The following is a 22,493-nucleotide window of genomic DNA, read 5'->3' on the forward strand; positions in this document are numbered from 1 at the left end:
GTAAGGAGGCACGTCAGATCCACCACAGGCCAAACATTAGGAAACTATGCCTCTGTGCAGACGTGCATCAAATACGAAGTATGCTAGCCTTTATTTAGCACTCCATCTCTTTAAATGGACTTTCACACACATATTGTGTCAGTTGCTTTCTGAAAGCACTTGGTGAGGTGGGAGGGGCTTTTCATTGTTACCAATGAGTAAAGGGAAGCCACAGAGCTTTGGCTGCGAATACCAGGGCTCTTGGGTGTGCACTTAGTGACTTCTCGCCACCACAGGCTCTCCTCTAAACAGTAGCCTGACCCTTCAGACTCAATGGTGGCATTCCTGTAAATAAACACAAGTTCCCCTTCCTACTGATGGGAACGAAAATTCAAGTCCTGCTTCAGCTACTCCCATTTCGTGAGATCACATGTTGAGTCATGCTCATCAGGTTCTGCTAAAGGCTGGCAAAGGGGCCTGGGATGTGCACACCTCAAGGTCATTTCAGCCATCATCTGCAGGGTTTGTCCCTTATCTCAAGGAAAGACCTCAATCTGCTGTCTGGTTGGCTACAGGGGCCTGCTCACTGTTCGGAGAAGATGCGAGCTGCGGTCTTCAATTGTTCCTCTTATAACACATAACACGTCATTTCCCCCTCTTAAGTCCTTCCCTGGGGAGGGTCGCGGGAAAAAGATCTGGCAGCTGTCCAGACAGAGCTGAGGGTCTTGGACCTAGTTCCCTCTACCATGCTTAGTCAACTTTCACACACCTACCTTTTAATGCCCCATTGGCACAGACATATGTTTAGGCCATTTGCATGGTTCTCAGTGATAACAAAAGATGCAACTGTCAATCATTGCTGTGAAAAGTCAGATGAAGTCCCCAGTGTAATAGACCTAGGAACCTTTCCACCACTCGGTCTAGAGGCATGACTTCCCCTCTGAAGAGTGATCTTCCCAAGTGTGTTGTTGGTATAGTTTGGTCCTTGGGAAACAACTCATCCAGGCCTCCCGAAGTGCCTTGTCCAGTTCTGTAGCCACTAGCTGTGTATGGCTATTTAATACAATTAATCAGGATGAAGAATTCCTCACTGTCTTAGAAGGTTATTGGTACTCAGTAGATATAGTACTAATACTGTCTTTAAAGCTTTGTTATTAATTGATTTTTTTTTCTGTGTATGGTATGGGTATTTTGTCTGCATGTATGTCTACACACCACATGTGCGCCTGGAGCTTGAGGAAGCCAGAAGAGGGCTTTGGATTCCCTGGGACTGGAGTTACTGACGGTTGTGTTTCACTATGTGGGTGCTGGGAATTGAACCTGGGTCCTCTGCAAGTGCAGCCGGAGCTCTTAACTTCTGAGCCATCTCTCCAGCCTCCAGTATCAACATTCTTAATAGCAATAGGAACCAGATAAAAGTCTCTTCCCTCTTGGCATTTACTGAGAATTTTTATTTCTATCAGAAGATACTGCTTCATGTTATAGCATTCTTATTTAAATGAAACAACAGTATTTTCTAGAACATTGTCAATATCTGATCAGTTCCTATAGGGAACAGATTACATCTTCTACATCTTCTGTTACTAAGTTCTATTTCCACAGGCAGGCGGGGGGGGGGGTGAAAACAAGTTGGAGTTGAAGCATTAATCTTTTGTTCATTATTTAACCATAAATTAGTTTTGATTGGCAGTCTGAATGACATAACAATCGCCCGTCCTTGGGATAGGCTACATAATCACACTGGCCCATGAGAAATGAGAGCAGGCCTCCTGCCAGCATTTCTTCCCAGCTTATCATCGTCTTCCCATCTGAGTATTTCAATAAGTAACTGCTGCTTGCAAGGGTGTTTCACCTGAATAGGAACACGGGCTCTGTCTTCATTCTTCTCATGTTTGTTTTTGAAGGACAGAATGGTCCCCATGAGAGTGAATGAGTGCAGTATTGGATGGCTGGCTTGAAGTATCTTTACCAAACACACCGTAATCAGGTGCCTGACTGTCTGCCAGAACCTTCCATGAATGCACTGACAAGGACAATCTCCTGAAAAGTTGTTATGACAAAAGATAGTCCCTGCCTGGCTTTTAGTGATAAATTCCCCTCTCGTCTTGAAATCCTTTTTTTTTTTTTCCCGTCTTGAAATCCTAATGCATCGTTTCCAAGGATAAAACGGTCCCTCTTGCCTTCCAGACTCACCAGTGGAAACAGCAGCCCTTAGCCTTCAAAACAAGCTCCAGACATCAAAGCCAGGATCTGCACTATCACATCCAGGGACCGCCCGGTGAGGGAGGCACCCGTTCAAACCTGCCCCTTTCCTGTCCACCCACACCACCCTGGGAGCAGGATTTTCTCATTTTTCCCACTTCAAAAACCCAGTGGGGTTTCACTCACTCAAAGCAGATACAAACAGTGCCCTGCGGAAGAACTAGAAAAGCGGCCACTCACTTTACCAGGGTAACTCCAGCTCATCTGCACTCTCGTGTTCAGGTCGGTGGTAGTGGTGCAGTTGAGGACAAGAGTTTGACCATGGAGCAGTCTCACTGGGCTTGGAGGACTTATGCGGACATCCAGGATGGTATTGGCTGCAAGCATAAGAGTCAAACGAATAAACAAACACATAAATAAATAAAATATTAAAGGTCAAGGTTTCACAGGGCAGCTGGAGCTCAAAGGACTGTGCTTGGTGTCCACACCCATAGGGACAGTCACTTACTTTGCCGATGGGTCAAATAGTTTGTCTGGTATAGGTGCCCATTGACTGTGGCTTCGCAGTTCAGAAGTCCTATTTCTCTGTATGTCGCATTTGTTATTATGAAGCCTTTCCGACTGTCCCACATTATTCTTTCTCCATCAGGGGTCAGAGTATCAGATGGAAACTACAAACAAAGAAGCATGATAAACAAAAGCCCTGGCAGTCATGTATCAGAATAGCAGGAGAAAACACGGTTTTCACTTACAGTGAGAACTACCGCACTGAGCCATTCAAAGAGGTGCAGGGACACTGACTGGGAAGTCGTAAGATCAACACCAGGGCCCAGTGTGCCCTGGAGTCCCCTGCACGCTAACCTAGGTCTTTTCTTGAGCAGCTGAAACTGTCTACTGATTCCAGCCCTGACACCAACAGGACACAGATGGGATGGGGACTCAAACCTGTCCCTGAGGGACACTTCAGGAATCTGTCAATCACAGTCAAAATTTTTCTGGCTTCCCGATTACAGCCACTGCACAAAGCTTACCTGATACCCACTTGTGTGTGGATTGGTGTGGTGCTGCCTTGAGTGAAATAGGGAGCTGGTTGGTCCTTACCCTCTAAACTTCTCTGTGGGAAAGCTTTGTACCAGTGGCCTTCTGGCTCACTGGATGTCTGACATTTTCCTTCTGTCTTCACAGGGCTTGATTGAAAACATGGAGGAGTCTCCTGGATGGATTTCTATCCCTCCGTTTTTCTAAGATGTTAAGTTTGGGTACCACCCGGGACTTAGGCATTTGTCACTAGGACATGACAAATTCAGACCTAAGGGTAGCTCCTTATGTGTGGATCCCAAACAGGTGATCCAGTGGCCCCCCTGATGGCCCCAGCTCCAGCAATGGTACCCTAGTCAGACACCAGCTTATCCATGTGAGCAGTAAAATTAACACTTACTTTTTGATGTGTGACAATATATCAAAACTGTGATGAATTTGGTTCTTTCATTACTTAGATATATGCTTAGGACATTATCATTTGACTCTACTTAAATACACAAGGTGTGTAACTCCCACTAGTGGTTTTTTTTTTGGTAGGAAACGAATGTTACAGATAAATCCACTGCGAAGCCCAGATGTCTGTAAGAAAATTATTCCAGAGACTCAAAATGTCATAACATCCATTTGAAGCAAAAACATGATGGAAGTAACAAGTTTTACCTTTTTTAGAGTGACTGTGATGTTGGGTGACGTCACCCGGCAGGGGATGATGAGTTCTCTTCCTTCCGTCATGTACACAACTTTAGGTATGTCACTGTACATCTCTATGAAAGGGCTCGCTGCATCTGAGTGGGGAAAACCACAGAGAGGCAACTGGAGATGTAAGTATGTAAGGCATTGGAGGCTGGGACTGTCCCTGGGACTCTGCTGCAGCTTCCTCATTGGACAGATTGTGTTTGTCTCTGAACCGCCTTCCACATGTCTGTCTCCCAAAGAAACCCAGTTTCTTCTTCAGTTCTTGGCCTTCAGTGGGATTACCCTAACACCCTACTATGCAATGGAGTTATGGAGACCACCAAATGCCAAAGCTTTAGAAGTGCAATGAGGGACAAAGGGGGAGATTCTGCATAAACTTCAGCTATGTTAAGTGCCCCAGGAAGTTCCCTCCAGGGTCTTTGTGACCACTGGAAAAACACAGGTGCTCCTACATGGGAGAGTCAGGGGCAAGACAGAAGTAAGCAAACCAGAGGGGATTATCATTTGAATGGCAGAGGCACCACTTGAAGGCTTTCTAGACCTTGCCTGGTAGACAAGAATGAATGGGAAAGGATCTGGGAAATGCATGCATTTCATTGGTGATTAGGTCCATTCTTCCACGTGCAAGGTTTACCTGCTAAGAGAAAAGCTCACTGAGAGGTCTGGAGGGGCCTTCGAATAATCACCAAAACACCTCTTTTCAAAGTGTGGCAGTGTCTCTGAGAGGATTCTAACTGCCTGTTCGACTTCCCTGTAATTCCTCCAAGGAATCAGAAGGAACATCAGACATTTCTAGAAACACTGTCCACCTTGCTCTTGTCTTAAAACAATCCCTTTCAGGAGTGATTAGCGCCAGCCTTCAGAGGGGCCAGGAGTCCTGTATGAAAGAACCAAGGAGGTCCCAGACCTGCTGGTTGGTCCTCTTTCAAAACTGGATGCTGACAGAGGATGGATATTACAGAAACAAGAACTGTTGGCAGGCAACAGTTATCAGACATCCCCAATGACTGTCGTGGGTGAAACTAGTAGGGTCTTAAGCCCTTTGCACTTCTGAATGGGGCCTATATGGAAAGAGAGGTGAATGAATGTAATTTTAAGCTAAGGGCCCTTAGCTTATAATAGGTACCTTTTTAAAAAAATTATATGTTAATTGGTGTGAAAATGTCAGGTCCTCTGGAACTAGAGTTACAGACAGTTGTGAGCTGCCATCCAGGTCCTCCGGAAGAGCAGCCAATACTCCCAACTATTGAGCCACCTCTTCAGCCCTAAATAATCCTAATCTTAAAACAGCCCTGTAAGAACAAAGGCAGAGGCTGATGTGACATCTGCTAGTCAAGAATGCTGGGAAACCAGGACAAGGAAGTGGCAGGCTAGGATCTAACAGGTATGGCGGCGGGCTGGCCATCGAAGCACCTTCACTTCAGTCTTGCAGTCGCAGAGAAGACAGAAAACAAAAAAGCTGGACCCAGGCTTTGTGGTCTGCACCTATAATCCCAGCAAGTCAGTCAAGGAAGCAGAACAAATGGCCAGCCTCAACTACTCTGCTAAGTATTCTGTCTTAAAAAAAAAAAAAGAAGGAATTAGGAGCAGAGGTATGGGAAGTGTGTGTGTGTGGGGGGAGTTAGTTATCCTTGGGTGCTAGTTTTGAGTTATTGTCTCCTCTCTTCTTTCCCTTTTTTTTTTTTTTTTTTTTTTTTTTTTGACATGAGATCTATGTAGCTTTGGCTGGCCTGAAACTTACTTTGTAGACCAGGCTGACCTTGAACTCATATAGACCCTCCTGCCTCTGCCTCTAACACTTAGCTCAGTTATTTTCTCTGTTGGTTTTTCTAGAATGATCTCATGTCATTTAATAATAACTGTTAAAGTTAGCACTCAGATTAGAAACCACTATCCATTTGCACTTAAGGAAAACAATACGTTTGTCACTGATTGGCTTTCATTTTGCCTGTCACAGTTAATAGAGCTGTTTGTTGATTAGGAATTCTCAGTGGGGGCAGAACACCACGGACAAAGACAGAAAATGAATGACTGGAGACTAGGGGTCTTGTCAGAACCAAATCCTCCAATAGAGGTTGCAGAGGCAGACACCCAGCAGAGCCAGGGAACTACTGCATCATGCTCTCTTCCTCCTGCAGGTCTCCCTCTCTCTCTGTGTATATATATATGTATATATGTGTGTATAGACATTGTGTGTCCCAAAGGTATACAGAAACACCAGGAAACGGCTTAATTCATTTAACTGAACTGTAAATCCTCCATATTGGTTTACTGTCTTCAAACAGCCCTTTCCAACAAAGCACACTAACATGAAAAGTTTCTAGAGGAGATAGTAAACATGGGTGTCATCAGCTCTTGGCTAATGAATAGGCAATTTCAAATGGAATTGTCTTTACCTCTGAGTTCCTTTGTCCCTTTGCTTAGGTGGATTCCCCTAAACACTTAAATTACAGACAGTTATCTCCCAAAGGCCCCCTTCAATGTCAGTAGTGGGCCCACCGCAAATCAAAGTTGCTAGAATACTATGTCTGTCCAAACACAACTAAAAATGTATTGCTTATCAATAGTGGCATTATAAATCCATGTCTAGAAATGACCCCATGACTCCATGCCTGTACACACACACACACACACACACACACACACACACACACACCATGCACATACACCCATCACTCTATTCTTTTTTTGTTGGTTTTTGTTTTTCGAGACAGGGTTTCTCTGTGGCTTTGAAGGTTGTCCTGGAACTAGCTCTTATAGACCAGGCTGGCCTGGAACTCACAGAGATCCGCCTGCCTCTGCCTCCCGAGTGCTGGGATTAAAGGCGTGCGCCACCAACGCCCGGCTCACTCGACTCTTTGGACTTATTAAGAGTACATTTCCTTTGCAACTTGCTTCAAGGAAGGGCTGAGAATGAACTTGCCTGACATAATACACACATTTTTTTGTTTTGTAGGACCATTGATATGGGAGAGGTCACGGTTCCACTAATATCACCGGTAAGACCACTTACTGCTCCCATAGGATGCATTTGTCTTTGTCACAACATTAAAAATGACTTCTGCACCCAGTCAGTGGGTTCCTGCAATCAAAGTGGCTGTGTATTGAGAGAGTGAGGAAGAGGCCAGCGCTCAGGCCACTCACACGGTCACTGGGGACTCAAGACAATTCTTCACAAACTTTCCCCCCAAAAAATAGAACAAAGAAAACTTTCTAACTCATCCTATGAGGTCAATAGTATGATGAAGCCCAGACTGAAGACTTTACAACAAAACTATCAATGAGTATGGATGTATGACCAAAACAAATCTCAACAAAATAGTTACATGTAAAAACCAGCTTGTAAGGATAAATAGAAAGAAAAAGACTGACAAAGTGCATTTTACCAAAATTGAGAACTTTTGGTCTTCAAAGAAGACTATCCAGAGAGTGAAAATATAAAGCCCTCCTGAAGATATGGGTGAAAATATTTGTATCTGCTAAGGCGCTTGTATATAGAATGTAAAAGATACACTTATCGTTAGTCCTGAATACATTTTAAGCAGTATATAGCACACATTTATAATACATATGAATCTAGATAAGAATATATGAGACATTTATAACATTACGTGAAATAATAATAAATGTAAGACCTTTTACACTTCAATAATAAAGACAAATAACTCCATTTAAGAGTGCCAAAGGGTGGGGCCGGAGAGATGGCTTAAAGGTTTAGAGTACTGACTGCTCTTGCAAAAGACCCAAGTGTGGTTCTCAGCACCCACATCAGCCGGCTCACGATCCCATGTAACTCCAGCTCCAAGGAATCTGACACCCTCTTCTGGCCTCTGCTGGGACTCCCATACACTCACACAGTTGCTCACATATACAATAAATTAAAAGGAATAATGGAAAATATTTTTTAAAAATAGTAAAAAGGATTTGAACTGATATTTTTCTCATGATGAGATACAAAGGATTAAATAAACACATGAAAAGTAGTCCAAGGTCATGAGCCATCAGGAAAATACTAATCAAAGCTATGAGTGACCATTTCACACCCACTAAAATGGCTAAATGAAAAGGACATGATAACAAACGTTGACAAGGATAAGGAACAACAGATGGGAATGGAAAATGGTACAGCTACATTAAAAACAAAACAATAAAACAATGGTTCTTTCCCCCAAAGTTTAAACATAGAACTAGCTAGTTGCCTTACCACTCAGACATTCTACCGGTAGGTGCACATTCAAGACAATGGGCCTTCTATCCACACAGAAGCTTGTCTACGGCATTTACTGAAGTGCTACTAAAAGTAGCCATATGCCATGTCTTTAGTCCCAGCACTGGGGAGGCAGAAGCAGTTGGATCACTGTAAGTTCTAGGCCAGCCTGATCTACATAGTTAGCTGTCTGAGAGAGAGAGAGAGAGAGAGAGAGAGAGAGAGAGAGAGAGAGAGAGAGAGAGAGAGAGAGAGAGAGAGAACAACAAAGTCAGGAAGCAGAAACTAAAATATCTATCAGCTAATACGTGGATCACTGAAGTGTGATCTATCTACACCATGCAGCATGATTCAGTTAGCTATAGGAAGAAAAGAGGGTGATGTAATATGGGTGAACCTCAAAAATATACTGTGTAAAAGGAGCCAGACACGGCTGGACTCTTGTGCAATATCCGGAAGAGGCAGAAAGTAGATCAACTTGCTAAGGACAGAAGAGGCATGGATTGTGGGTATGGAGAGGAGACCACAGGGTCCAGCTTTTCTTCGAAGGCGGTGGAATGTGGTATATTCTGTGAACACACTGAAGCCCACTGAACTCTATTGTAAACAGGTGAATCGTACAGTAGACTATATCCCCACATGATTTATCCAGAAAGAACTCCTTGGACCCTGTTTTCTGAGCTGGAACGACTCCTGTTCACCCTCTGGATCCCACAGTCTTTCTCTCCAACCTCAAGTCGCATCCTTTCCAGGCCATTCACAAATGACAGAATTTGCTCCTGTGCCAAAGCCATTGTGGACAAATGTGTCCTCAGTTCCCTCTGGCAGCCCCGAGTCAATGGGAGAACAATGAAAACCTTTTTGCCTTCATTTAGATGGCCAAAGCTTGCCCACTATGTGCAAGAGGTGTGCATCACACAGAGTGTGCACATTGGTAGCCCCTGGAGTGTTGTCCTGGTTACCCAGAGGATCAGCGTCCAGATTGAAGAGGGATAAAAATGCTACAACAAGATACCAGTAAGTAAAGGAAGGGAGGATTCAATGTGGCTGTATTTCAGGAAATTCAGTTCATCAAAGCAGTGGGCACAGAGACTCTGAGTGGGTCAGTCTGTGGTTGAGGGTGCATATAGCCACAGCTTCTTGTGTGGTGTTAGCTAAGAAATAGAGGCTGGGCCCGAAGGGAAGCTGGGCTATAATCTTCTAGGTCTACCTCCAATGGCCTATACCCTTGGTCTAAAAGGTTCCATAACCTCTTAACCCAGTACCACCGCAAAGGACCAAGTATTCAAACACAATAGCTTGTGCAGACCTTTCATATCCAAATGCTAACACTCAGCAGTACGTTCACCAGTTTCTGCCAAAAAGACACCTTACACAAAACATGTCTGTCAAAGAAGGGGACACAGAGAAGGGCCATTGCATTTACCATCCAAGACGCCATTGTAAACAACAACAACAAAAACCCCCACTAAAATTAGCAATTCATTTTTTGTGTGCTACAAAGTTAGCGGCACAGCTCCCGAGAAGACCCCTTCTAACTACCCGTCTGTCTGCAGTGAGTAGACTTGGGCTTCCTATTGCTTCCCTTACAGCAGTGGACTGAGCAGCAGCAGAGGAGAAAGGAGACAATGCCCTCCTATTGCTCCTCCCCTAACAGGGAATCAGGGTCACCCTCTCTGTCCACTGTCCAGCATAGTTAAACATGTGGGCCTGTGACTCACGGGCAAAGATGTTTCTGGAGAAGACATTCACTGAGGTGGTTTGAAAAGTGTGTATGATGCTCTATGCACAAAGACATTTCCTTAGCAGTTCCAGGCACGGTGCGGCATGGCACGCACACTTCATACAGTAGGAATGGTCCTTCCCATGTCTGGGGTTAAATTCTAAATTCTGCCTGGAAGGGGGAAATAGAACCTCTTTTTTTTTAAACTGTGCAGCACAAACTAAGTCGATTTGTTGAGGATCTCAGTGAGCATGGAATGCTGGGTATAGACAGGACAGGTCTTCCATCTCCCAGGTGCTCATACAAAGCAGGCTGGCCCACGCCAGTGTCCCGCTTACCACACAACCTGAGCCGCATCTCAGAGAGAAGGCAGGCAGGGGTGGGGATGGAGGCAGGAAGCAGAAAAGAAGGACAAAGATGCTGTAACTTTTCTACTCCGAAATCAGAAGCATTTACTTCTTGATCGTACTTTTCTCGTTTGCCTTGGACACATGAAACTATGAAATCTCCCAGGGATATTACAGACGCCTCAGTGTGGCTTGTCCTTATAGATGAGGGAACCGAGACCCGCAGGGAAGGAGGGACCTCCCACAAGCACAGGAATGGCAGAGCCAAATGGAATTCAGGTTTCCTGTCTTGACAAACCTGTGTCGCCAAGGGAAAAGCCATCACCTTAGCTGTTATTCACACACAGTGGGAGAAACCATGACCCAGAAACAGAGTCAACATGGAACCTTCTGACAGACCCAGCAGTATGTAAGCAGGTTGAAGGCTCATGGTTAGAATCAAGATCTGGACATTGGATCCCTTCTTAGCCTTCACTGGGGCCCCAGCAAAGAAGCAGGTGAGTAGAGGAACCTGCCTCTAGTCAGTAGGCAGGCGTGGTGGCTGTGTCTGAAGAGGGTAGCTCCAGCTTACAGGGGGTGCCAAGTGACAACACAGGTCAGTTTGGGTCGGTTTGTTTGCTTTCTGAGACAGGGTTTCTCCGTGCAGTTCTGGCTGTTCTGGAACTCGCTCTGTAGACCAGGTTGACTTTGAACTCATAAATCCACCTCCCTCTGCCTCCCAAGTGCTGGGATTAAAGATGTGCGTCACCACCACCTGGCCCAATTTTTAAAGTAAATAGGAAATCATATTTTAAACTCTTCCAATTATTAAGTATTGGCAGCAAAAAGTGCTGTGCCTGACCATCGGGCCTGACCCTGGTCTACAGGCTACCAGTTGGTAGTGCTACACAAACTTTCTCGGGAAAGTTTGGACGGATGCTGAGGCGAAGATGAAACAGTCAGAGACCTAACTGGGAACCAGACCTGGACCTGAAGCTTAAATGGTAATGTCCATTATCTGACATGAAATTCAGTATAAAAGATAGGTAGAAGACTTTGATATACCGGCATACCCCCAATAGAATTTGTAATGGAGCTTGTTAGGTTGCAATGGAATGGGCCCAAGAAGATAGCCACAAGTGACAGGAGCCTTTTTCAGGAAAATCTCAGAAAGGTGCTGGGTGCCACAGGAGCATCCAGTCCCATCCAGTCCCATCCAGTTGCATCCAGTGAGCACCTGCCTTGTCCTGAATTCCTGCACACACGGGATCTCCATCTCCCTAGACAGCTCACACCACTTTCTCGGATAGCTTTCTATCAATGTCACAAAGTGCTTCCTTATGCCACTATGCAATCCACCAGTCCTGACTTCCCTCCTGCTGAGGTACTCCACCATCAGGATTCTAAAGGCAATTCTATGGCCTGCTCTTTTTTCATATAAGCATGGGATGGCCATCGCCTTCCCTACTTCCCACCCAGGCTTGTACTGTTGATTTTTATGTGTACAGGTATTTTGTCTGCATGTGTGTCTGTGTACCATATGCACATGGTGCTGAAGGAGACCAGAAGAGGGCACTGGATCCCCTAGACTGGAGTTACAAACGGTTGTGAGTGGGTACAAGGAATAAAACCCAGGTCCTTTGCAAGCATAGCCAGTACCTTCACAGGTGGGCCAGCTCTCCAGGCCCTACACTCATTTTAAAAATTACTCTTTGCAAGCGGATATCCATTTGTTCTAGAAACATTTGCTGAAAAGACATGCAGGCAAACACTTGTGCACATACAATAAAAATAAATATAAACACAAGGTTACAAAAATTAACTCAGAGGGGTCACAGTCTTAAGCATAAAATGAAGATCCTCTACTAAAGACCATATCAAAAGAATGAAAAATGGGCCAATGATGCTCACAAAACATCTCACCAAATAATGTATGTGCTTCACAACATGCCACCGGGGAGATGTATTCCAAAACAGTGAGACAGCACCACACACCAGTGAGAACAGCTGAACGCCAGAACATTGACAACACTGGATACTGGTGAGGCTGTAGAGCAGTGGTTCTCAACCTGGGGGTCATGACCCTTTGGGGGGGTCTCATATCAGATACCCTGCATATCAGATATTTACATTCCAATTCGTAACTGTAGCAAAATTACTCATCATTATGAGCAGCAATGAAATAATTTCATGGGTGGGGTCACCATAACAAGAGGCACTGTATAATTAAAGGGTGACAGCGTTAGGAAGGTTGAGGCCCACAGCTGTATAGCATGAACTCTCTTCATGGCTGGTGGGAATGGAAGATGGTGTGGCTGTAATGGCCACTCTTAAAGGTAGCTTGGCAACTTCCTAAAAGCAATCATACAGTTACCATGCAATCCAGAAATCATATTCCTTGGCATTCACCTGAGGAGGTGATAGATATGTCTATGGATGTTCATAGCATCCTTAGTCATGCTTTCCAAGACTGCACAGCAGCCAAGACCTTCTTCAGTAAGTGAAGGGGCGAATAAACTGTGGTATCTCCAGGCAGGAGAATACCATTTAGTGCTAAAGGTCTGATTTGGTTCAGTGGGTTAAGTATTTTCCTGGTATGCCTGAAGCCCTGGGTTTGACTCCAGGTCTGCATAAACTGTAAGTGTTGGTGCATGCCTGTAATCTCAGGTCATTCTCACATAACAAAGCTGAAGCCTTTCTGGGATACATGAGACAGAAGGATGAGGAGGAAGAGGAAAAAAGGAAAGAAATATTAAGGTTATAAGAAAACAGGGATGAACCTTTTTATTTTGTTTCATGTTTACTTTGGGATAGGGTTTCTCTATCAGCTGGCCTGGAACTCACAGAGATCCACCTGCCTCCGCCTCCCCAGTGCTGGGATTAAAGGGGCATGCCACCATGCAACATGGAGGAATTTAATGAATATTACAAAGAAAAGAAGCTGGCCTATCTGTAAAAGACACTGTATGATGCATGTACATAAATTCTGGCGAAGGAAAACTGTATGGATTGGCGGGGGAGTGGGGAGGACAGTGGTTTCGTGGGGTGGGGGAGGGGCAACTAAGTGGTGCACAGGGAATTTTTAGGGAGGCGAAATCATCCTGTGTGACACGACAATGATGGATATGTGCCATTATGTATTACTCTAAATTCAAGATTACACAACATTAAAATGACCCCTAAGCCGGGCGTTGGTGGCGCCACGCCTTTAATCCCAGCACTCGGGAGGCAGAGGCAGGCGGATCTCTGTGAGTTCGAGACCAGCCTGGACTACCAAGCGAGTTCCAGGACAGCCTCCTAAGCCATAGAGAAACCCTGTCTCAAAAAACAAAAAATAAAATAAAATGACCCCTAAGCCAGGCATGTCAGGACAGCCTTTTATTTACAGCATTCAGGAGACACAGGCAGGAGAATTGCCACAAATTCAAGGCCAGTTGTGTCTACAAACTTCAGGACAGCCTAGGGTATACAATGTAAAGCCCTGCCACCCTGACACAAACTGGTTATCTACACACTTTTTTGATTATGACAGTAAATGTAGGCTGTACCACTCTGGCAAATGTGAACAGTGGGGGGCATCTGAGTGGGGGCAGAAGGCTCCCAGGATGTCTCTGTTCCTCCTGATCGATCATTTTTGGTGAGAACTTTTTATGTAAACTATGAGTGAAGTCATTTTTTTAAACCCACAAATGGAGCTGGAGCGATGGCTCAATGGTTAAGAGTACTTGCTGTTCTTCCAGAGGACCTGAGTTCAGAAGCCAGCACCCATACATAACAGGCAACTCACAACCACCTGCAACTCCAGCTCCTGGAAGATCCAACACCCTCCTCATGCGTACTCTCTCTCACTCACACACATGCATATACAGAAACAAAACAGTAGGTACTGCTACCTCCTAGGTTGGTACCTGTTAAAATTTGTAAAGTGTAGAGAAAGAGGTCCCTTTAACATAGCCGTTATCCTTCCAATCATTTTGCACAGGGTTGAAGACCCCGTGAGAGCCATAGCAGGAGTTCCAAACAAAGTCCAGGCTCTGCCATATCACTGGTCATGTATTAACTGATATCTCATGAAAGAAGGAGGGGACTAGGGTGCGGAATAGCACAGTTCAGGAAAGATGCAATTAATTGGAGAAGAAATAAGTTCCACACACAGTACTGGGGAATCACCAAGCGTTAGCACTGCACCACCAGCTGTAGGGACACAGATGGCTGCCCTCCCGTCGGCATTCCATTGAGAGTGTTAAAGTTACAAAAGCTCAGATACCTAAAGCCTTTTCAGTTTAAGGGAACATCTTTGGAGAAAACCTCTTGCTCATTTTCCTAAAAATGATTGCTCAATGGCTTTTTTTTTATTCTTAAAACCTTACAAAGTTTTGATCCACTATTTTTTACGTCTTGACTACTGTATTGGGGGAAATGAGCAAACATGACCAATCGTACTGCCTTTAGACCTCACTGACAACTGGAGATTTCATAATTCTATCCCCAGTCATCAACTTTCAAAAGTTGCAGGCTGTGTCCAAGTGGCGTGTTTGAAGCTATGCTCATTTTGATTACTGTTGAGTGCCTGTGCAATTCTGCTAGATGCCTGCAGGTACTCACAGGTGCCATTGCTAGCAAGGCTTATCGATGTGGCTTAGAGAACCCATATACCAGATCTAGCTGTGTAGTTTAGCAAACACCAGAAATTGTTCTCTTTGAGTGGCAGCCTGAAAATTTGACAGAGCTATGGATGGCAACCTAAGGAACATTCTAGAGAAAGTATGCCAAGAACACCAGCAACAGGAATGACTGGCGAGGAGTTTAATGACACAAATGTTTCTTTAAGAGAAACATGAAATGGCAGGGCTTAGAGACATCAAGAGTATCTTCCATCAAAGTCTGTGTCACTGAAAAGGAAATTGGTCGAGTTAGGTTACTCCTCTCTGAACTCTGGCCATGTGGTCCTAATCAGCCACTACGGAGTGATGGATAGAATGGATAATCTCTGTCATACTTCAGCTCCAGAGGGAGCACACAGCCAGGACACAGAGGGTCCTGTTTTCCAATGGGGGAAAGCTATGGTTCCAAAGCACATCTGTGCCTATTGTAAATGACAGAAATATTTGTTTCTCTTCTTTCATAATCTCACCAAAATGAAACGACTGTATCAAAACTTAACCTTGGTTTTTGATGAAGTTATAGGTAGACAAGTCAGAAAATTCCTAGGAACTCTACAGAAGACCCACTTGAGATAGAATTCTACAGATGCAAATTGGCCTTAGACTACCACCATTTTCAGAAACTCAGCTCCCAGCATGGAGCCCATGGGCTTCTAGGAAGAGATGACTTCCCCTAACGTATTCATGCGACCATGTGAGATTAAAAAAAAAACTACCCAATCCATGAGCACCTGCTACTGCTGGTTTTGAAGGGCTAGAAGTGACAACTTTCAGGAACCAGAGACAACACCCTGGAACAAAACTCCACAACAGACCCCTCCAGGAGGAGTGGCCCAGTGCATTGATTGGGGTCATTTCTAAGGTCTGAGACAGAGGTCCTCTTCATCATTAACTATTAACTGAACCATAACTATCCCAGGAAGAGTAAAAATAAAGGTGGGCTTTGTTTTAAAGGCCCATGGACTGGCACTATGGTCCTACAAAGCAACCAATGGATTCAATTTCAAACCTATACAATCCTGTATTTCAGTCTTCCGTACAGAACAAACCACAGGGTCTAACACATAGTAGGTTTGTTATCAATATCTGTAGACAGACCCCTGCCAATAGAAGTTTGGAGCCAGGCCTGGTGAGCTTCAGTTTGATCCCAGGAATATCCACAGTAGAAGGAAAGAAACAATTTGCAAAGTTGTCCTCTGGCCTTCACACACTCACTAGGGCACACACACACACACACACACACACACACACACACACACACACACACACACCAAAACCTCTGTGGGTCAGTTTCCTGCTGTTCACTTAAAACTCATATAAAGATACCTTTAATGAAATCCTTTGACTTCTAGAAAAGACCGTCCCATAGCCAAATATCTGTTCAAGTACCTGAAGTGTGAGCAGAACCCTTTCCTTCCCACGGGAGACAGACCATGCACAGCTCTGGAGATGCTTTGTAAGGAGGAGCAAGGGGGAGGTGCACAGTGATGCTTCATTTCTTTATGAGCCCAAACTTCATAGCTACATTTTCTGGAGAATTCCATTTTAGCAGAAACTCCTGTTCAAACGCCATTTATCCAGACCATGTCAAGAGTATATCCAAGGGGATGACCTCACATCAATGTCATTTACCAGGAAAAACTCCCTGTGGCTGTGACCTTGAGCAAGCTGCCTAGCGACCTTGACAGAATTTAAGTGTCCCTCTGACTCTTCCCAGCCCCTCATCCAGCATCAAGGCAGATTGCATTCCCCAGAGCTACCAGCTCTCTGCTTGGCTAACACCCTCTCTCCTGCTGTGAGGCACACACCACCCCCTGACGGCTTCCCTCCTTCAGTCTGGCCCCCTCCTGTTTCCTCCCACTGCTGAGACTTCAGGGAAAGACAGTGGTCCACTCCATCCGTAGCTGCAGGAGCCCTCTGCTCTCTGTAAAGCCTGCGGCGACGGAATTCCCTTTCCTTTCCTTCTTCAGAGGACAGCGAAGTAACTGGGTTAAGAATGGGGCTAAAAGGCATTCTATAAACACAGCCTCTTGCTTACGGAAGAAGTTGTTTTAGTGGAAATTCTAATGTGCCAGCCAACTTAGTTAAGTCAACTGAAGTAGTCAAACACGATTCCTTGTATAATAAACTACCTGAAGGCTGTGTTCTAGTGGAAGACTCGGTGGCTGGGTGTAAGTCCTGGTGACAGCGTGGTGGTAACTGGTGTTCTGTAGGCTACTGGATGCTCTGCCCACATCAGAGCTTAGCTGGTGACTGTGCCTGTGAAACAGTGGGTGCTCAACACTGTCCTAAACACTCGTTTGCTCAGAGTTCACCTGCTGTATTTGGCAGTAAATAGCAAAGGCTACCCAGGCTTGAGTCTTTTTCTCCAAACCTTTAGGGCTACACAGATGTCTTCCAAAGCACATCTGTACAAGGTTTCTCATCTTTCTACGTGACAATGAAGTGCCAACTCGTCTGTAGATGCTCATCAGGGGCAGAAAGTCTCCATACAAAATGCTTCCTGAAATAGCTATTCTGTGAGAAGTGTGTGACAGACAGTGTGTAGTAAACCTCAGAGACAATGTCTGCATTATCAGAGACAAGCTTTGTGCCCAACGACTACAGTGCACCTCTATAGGAGTGGTCAATAAAAATGGGAGAAGCCTCGATAATCTCAAAAGAGAATCAGGATGATAGGCAGGCAGTGTGGCTCACTCCTGTGACCCCGGTTACTTTGATCGCTGAAGAAGACGGCTACAATTTTGAGTCCTGTCTGGGCTACACTATGAGTTCAAGGCCAGACAGGCAACTCAGTGAGGGCCTGTCCCCCAGATACAAAAAGGCTGTGGATATAGCTCAATGATAGTGTGCTTAACTAGCATGTATAAAGTCCTGGGCTCCATCTCAGTGGGGAAAGGACATTCCAATGACAGTAGCTGGAAAGAGCTCACTGTCACGATCACACTGTGATGACTGTCTCCTGAGACCAGCCCCTAAACTGGGTAATTACATACTCTGCTTAGGAATCTAACTCCAAGACACTATTTATCCCAGCAGGAGGTAGACTGACAACGTTGTGTTTTTTTAAAGATTTATTTATTTATTTATTTTATGTGCATTTGTGTTTTACCTGCATATGTGTCTGTGGGACTGGAGTGACAGACAGTTGTAAGCTGCCACGTGGGTGCTGGGAATCGAACTCGGGCCCTCTGGAAGAGCAGCCTCTGCTCTTAACCACTGAGCCATCTCTGCTTTTTATTGAGGCTGATGACTGTCTGCTTTGTTTTTTTACAACCAGAGTTTGCGACTGACGTGCAAAATGATTTCAAGTTATGGTCTTTAGACCTCAGCGAACGAGGAGGAAAGGGCACAGCAATGGCGGTTCCCTCGTCTTCCTCGACTTCCTCAGAGAACCACTTCTACTGTCGACGTCTACTCTTAGAGAGTCTTAGACTCTCTCCCTCTGAGTATGACTTCATTTGATCATTCTGTAAGGATGCAAAAGGCAGTACTGCAAGATTATGACCAAAAGACCCATTTCTGCCTTTTGTCCTTCTCACTAAAATATGTTTGCTCTTCTATCGCTAATATTTGCTTAATGCCAGTGAACTAATACACTGTAGCCAACTGCAACAAATATGGAAAGTCTTAAAAGACAGCGCTACCATGTACTAAATTATTATTTTATTATTTTTAGTGATTTATTTTCATTTTATGTGTATCAGCGCTTGTCTGCATGTATGTATATGTACCATGTATGTACAGTGCCCAAGGACTGTGTCAGATCCCATGGAACTGTATAACAGATAGCTGTGATCTGTGATGTGGTGCTGGGAATTAAACCTGGGCCTTCTTCAGGAGGAGCAGGTGCCCTTAACAGCAGAGCTATCTCTCTAGTTCTCCAATGATTAATTTAATAGAGAAAGCTGTTCAAGCACACCCCGAATCCTGTGTGTGTGTGTGTATGTCTGTGTGCATATGTGTACATATACCTAGAGCTTTAAATTTGCCACTGACCTGTATTTATTCCCAGTTCCCCCAAAGTATTTTATACTTCTGATAAGTAAGAGATTGCATCATGCTGAAAGCCTACCACCTTGCACCACGGGTGGAACATCTCAACAATTAACACATGGAATTCTGATCCTACCACTTGGTCTAACTGCACTAAGCCCTGTTCTGGTGTTGTGGGAGTCAACTAAACAGACAAGAGTCTCTTCCCACAAGGAACATTGAACTCACTGGGTCTTGAAAATTCTCGTTGAAGCTGAGCAGTAAAAATGCACCACGACATATTTCGCAGGTTTCCGCATTCAGGCTGGTAGCCCTCTGCTGCCCATTTGTGTCACAATTACCAGGGAAACCGTATTCTCACCCAGCCACGGTAGACCTCGGACCCAATGCCAAACAAAAGCTAAGAGAACACGGGAGGGCGACGTCTTACCACTAACAAATATGTAGATTGCAGATTCTGTTTTCTTCTTCTTGGAAGCGGATTTGGGGAGGTATCTACAGGTGTAGAGGCCCGTGTGGTTGGCTTGCGCCATGTTCAAGGTCAAGGTGCTACAGAATTGTCTGTTGTTCCTCCCACAGGCGGATCTAGTAACGCTCAGCCTCTTCTCCTCCTTACTCACTGTTGCAGGCAGAGACCACGAGTGGGCTGCCTCCCCTCTGCAACCAAAGTAAAGCACAGTCAATGCTGAGTGAGGTCAGGTTTACTACCGGGACTGAAGAGTTTGCTATTCCGAGGCCTCCCGAGTGTCCATCTGCTTCATTAAGAACAAGACACATATTCTAAGGGGCTTTAGGACCATGGTCAGGATAAAGAAGTGATGATATTTGGGCATCATTCCCTCAAGGTGTTTGAAGCACTCCCCTCCTAGGACAATTCTCTATGTGAGGCCTAACACGGGTGCCCCTAAGGCTCTGCCCCCCTCCCTCCGGTTCTGAGGGAGTCAGGGAGCCAATAGGTTTGATTTGGGGATGGCAAGATTACTGCACCCATAAGCACCTTACTCACCTGCACTTGAGAAAGAGAGTCTGGCCAGCTTGCATTATGTGCTGGGTGCCTTTTAAACTCAGCTCAGGGCCTTTCAACTTTGACCCTGAACCAGCTCCTGTAAAACAGAAAATTTTAAATGTGTTATTTGTAAATGGGTTATTACCTCTTCTAAAAGATTGCTTTTTTCCCTTTAACATATGCAAAAGGATATACTGGATGCAAGTTCTCTCTCTCTCTCTCTCTCTCTCTCTCTCTCTCTCTCTCTCTCTCTCTCTCTCTCTCTCTCTGTTTCCTGGAGTCAGGGTCTCTCTAGGTAGCTCAGGTTGACCCAGAATTCATGGCAAATCTCTTGCCTCTACCTCCCAAATATTGGGATTGCAACCGTGAGCCACCATGCCTAGCTGTGGCTTCTGGATGTCATTCATTCATTAGTTGAGCAATATTTGGGGCCAGCCATTGAGTCATTTTTCTTTCTAAACTTGTTTCCTCATTTGGAAAACTAATTTTAGACTCAAAGTCAGTTTTAGAAGCTACTTGGCTCGGCTTGCATATTCTGTGTCTTGCATAATCCTTCTCGAGTGATCCAGTAAAACGGATTATTCACTCTTTCACGGCATCTGACAAGCCCACTTGGGATCATTGAGCAGCGGTAAAACAAGGCACGTGAAAGTGTGCTACAATCTGTGTGTCTTTACACAATGCAATAATGACATCCATCCCAGGGACTATGTGAACCTGGACATCTCTGTCTCTCAGTCCCTATCTCTGTCTCTGTCTCCCTCCTCTCGAGGAACTGGAGGCTCTCGCCTGTCTGCCTCCCATTTGGATTCTGAGTCACATGACTCTTTGAGCTTCTCTCTGCCCTCCGAATAGCATCTAAGTGGCTAGAGCCTCCTTCTTCCTTTGCTCCTCTCTGTTCCCCCCTTCTCCCTCCTTCCTCCTCCTGCTCTATCCATCCCTGTTCCTTCCCCCTCCTTCCTCCTCCTGCTCTACCCCTCCCTGTTTCCCCCTCCTTCCTCTTCCTGACCGCTGTGATGACAAGTGAAAGGCAAGGCTGGAAGTCAGGGATAGTGATCCCTAGGAAAGAACGGGGATTGGGAGAGTCGGAGTCTTGGGGATAGAGATATTTGTCACCAATCTTATGAGTATTTTTACTAGAAAATGGATTTTCACAGCAGGAGTTAAGGAAGAAACTTGAAGTCCTCTAGATCCCTTGTCAGGTCACAGATGTGTGAGGTGAGGTCTTTGTGTCAAATCCCTGGGCCACCCCTGACCGTGATCCACAGTGTTTGGAGTTCTAGTATCTTAAAGAATACAGGACTCCTTAAAACTCTACGTTGCATAGGTAGCTCCCTTTCCTTCTTTCCAACTGTGTGGCCTTAGTTTGCCACCCCTTAGCACCCATCTCTACCACCATGTGTGGGTGCAGGCTCGGAACCTTGGCATACCAGAGGCTGACTCACCACCCACCATGGGACACACTCCCCCAGCACAATTGCTGCCAAAAAGTGTTCTGTTGGGCATAAAGCTTCAAAGAAAGATATTAAGTGACCCTTACATTTTTTAAATGTGGTGGTGGTAAAATTACTATTTTAGAAGGTATTTCAATTGACAAGGATTACTGATACCAAACTATTCACAGAAATAATTGGCAGAATACTTGTGACTTTAAATAAAAACCACTGCTTCATCTAGACCTAGCTCATTTGTCAAAAAAACCCACAGATGTCAACCTGCCTGGGTAAGAACAAAGTTTGTACTTCATTCATCCCTTTGAGTTTCCTGATACAATGACCCCAAGAACAGTAGGTTTTCCTAAGGCCACAGCTAGCGGCTCGTGACACCTACCCTAAAAATATTCCAGGCTAGAATTGTTTCTGTTCTTCTTGTGTCATGGAACTTTGGGGATTTAATTGAGCAATTGTCTCTGTGCTGGGAAAGACCCGGCACAGCTTCCTGCGGAAAATTCTGGCATTACTTGCAATTATCTACAGTCTAGGTAGATTTGACAAAGCTATCCCTGCAGGAGAGGCCATGCGGAGAAACCTCCATTTTCACAACTTGAGGTTCCCAGCTGTACTAATCTTTCTTTGGGGAGTGGCTGAGAATACCAATACCTCGGCCCTTGTCAAGGGAAGCTGTAGCTTCAAGGCACATGCCCTACAGCTAGAAGTGCCATTGAGAAAGTCCCTTAAGGAACAAACCCTCCATGGTGTCTTCTCTACATTTTGCCCTGGACACAACCCGGAATGAGAGATTAGAGACACTGGAGGGAAATGGGGTTACTGGAAAGTTTAGGAGAGAAATGCTAAGAAATAAGACTTCACTGTGAAGTTTGTCATCACTAACACCAATAAATTCTTCATTTGGAATGAAGAAGCTAGATTATAGCCATTTTGGAAAAGGAGAAAGAGCTAGAGAGCTGAGCAGTTAAGAGCACTGACTGCTCATACAGAGGACCCAGGTTTGAATCTTAGCGCTTACATGATGGCTCACAACCATCTGTATCTCCAGTACCAGGGAACCTGGCACCCATGTGGTGCACAGACATACATGCAGATAAAACAGCAATATAAAAACATGAAAAATACTTTTAAAAATATATTTAGCAAAGGAAAAAAGCATAGGGGTACTATTTTTCTGAGTCGGTGAATGCTTTAAGGCCCTTCTT

At 44.9% G+C, this 22,493-nt stretch overlaps 1 protein-coding gene across 1 annotated transcript in view; it reads right to left on the bottom strand.

Moving 5' to 3' along the window:
- The window catches only part of Flt1 (fms related receptor tyrosine kinase 1), a 158,026-nt gene that overhangs the window by 112,799 nt on the left and 22,734 nt on the right, over positions 1–22,493 (bottom strand). The window contains exons 2-6 of the mRNA XM_005083180.4: positions 19,841–19,937; positions 19,265–19,491; positions 3,883–4,007; positions 2,690–2,852; positions 2,422–2,558 (exon numbers count right to left, since the gene is read on the bottom strand). Coding sequence (XP_005083237.1) covers positions 2,422–2,558; positions 2,690–2,852; positions 3,883–4,007; positions 19,265–19,491; positions 19,841–19,937 — 749 coding nt within the window. The remainder of the gene's footprint in view (positions 1–2,421; positions 2,559–2,689; positions 2,853–3,882; positions 4,008–19,264; positions 19,492–19,840; positions 19,938–22,493) is intronic.

Source organism: Mesocricetus auratus, unplaced genomic scaffold (genome assembly GCF_017639785.1).
Source record: "Mesocricetus auratus isolate SY011 unplaced genomic scaffold, BCM_Maur_2.0 Super-Scaffold_100008, whole genome shotgun sequence".
Taxonomy (NCBI): domain Eukaryota; kingdom Metazoa; phylum Chordata; class Mammalia; order Rodentia; family Cricetidae; genus Mesocricetus; species Mesocricetus auratus.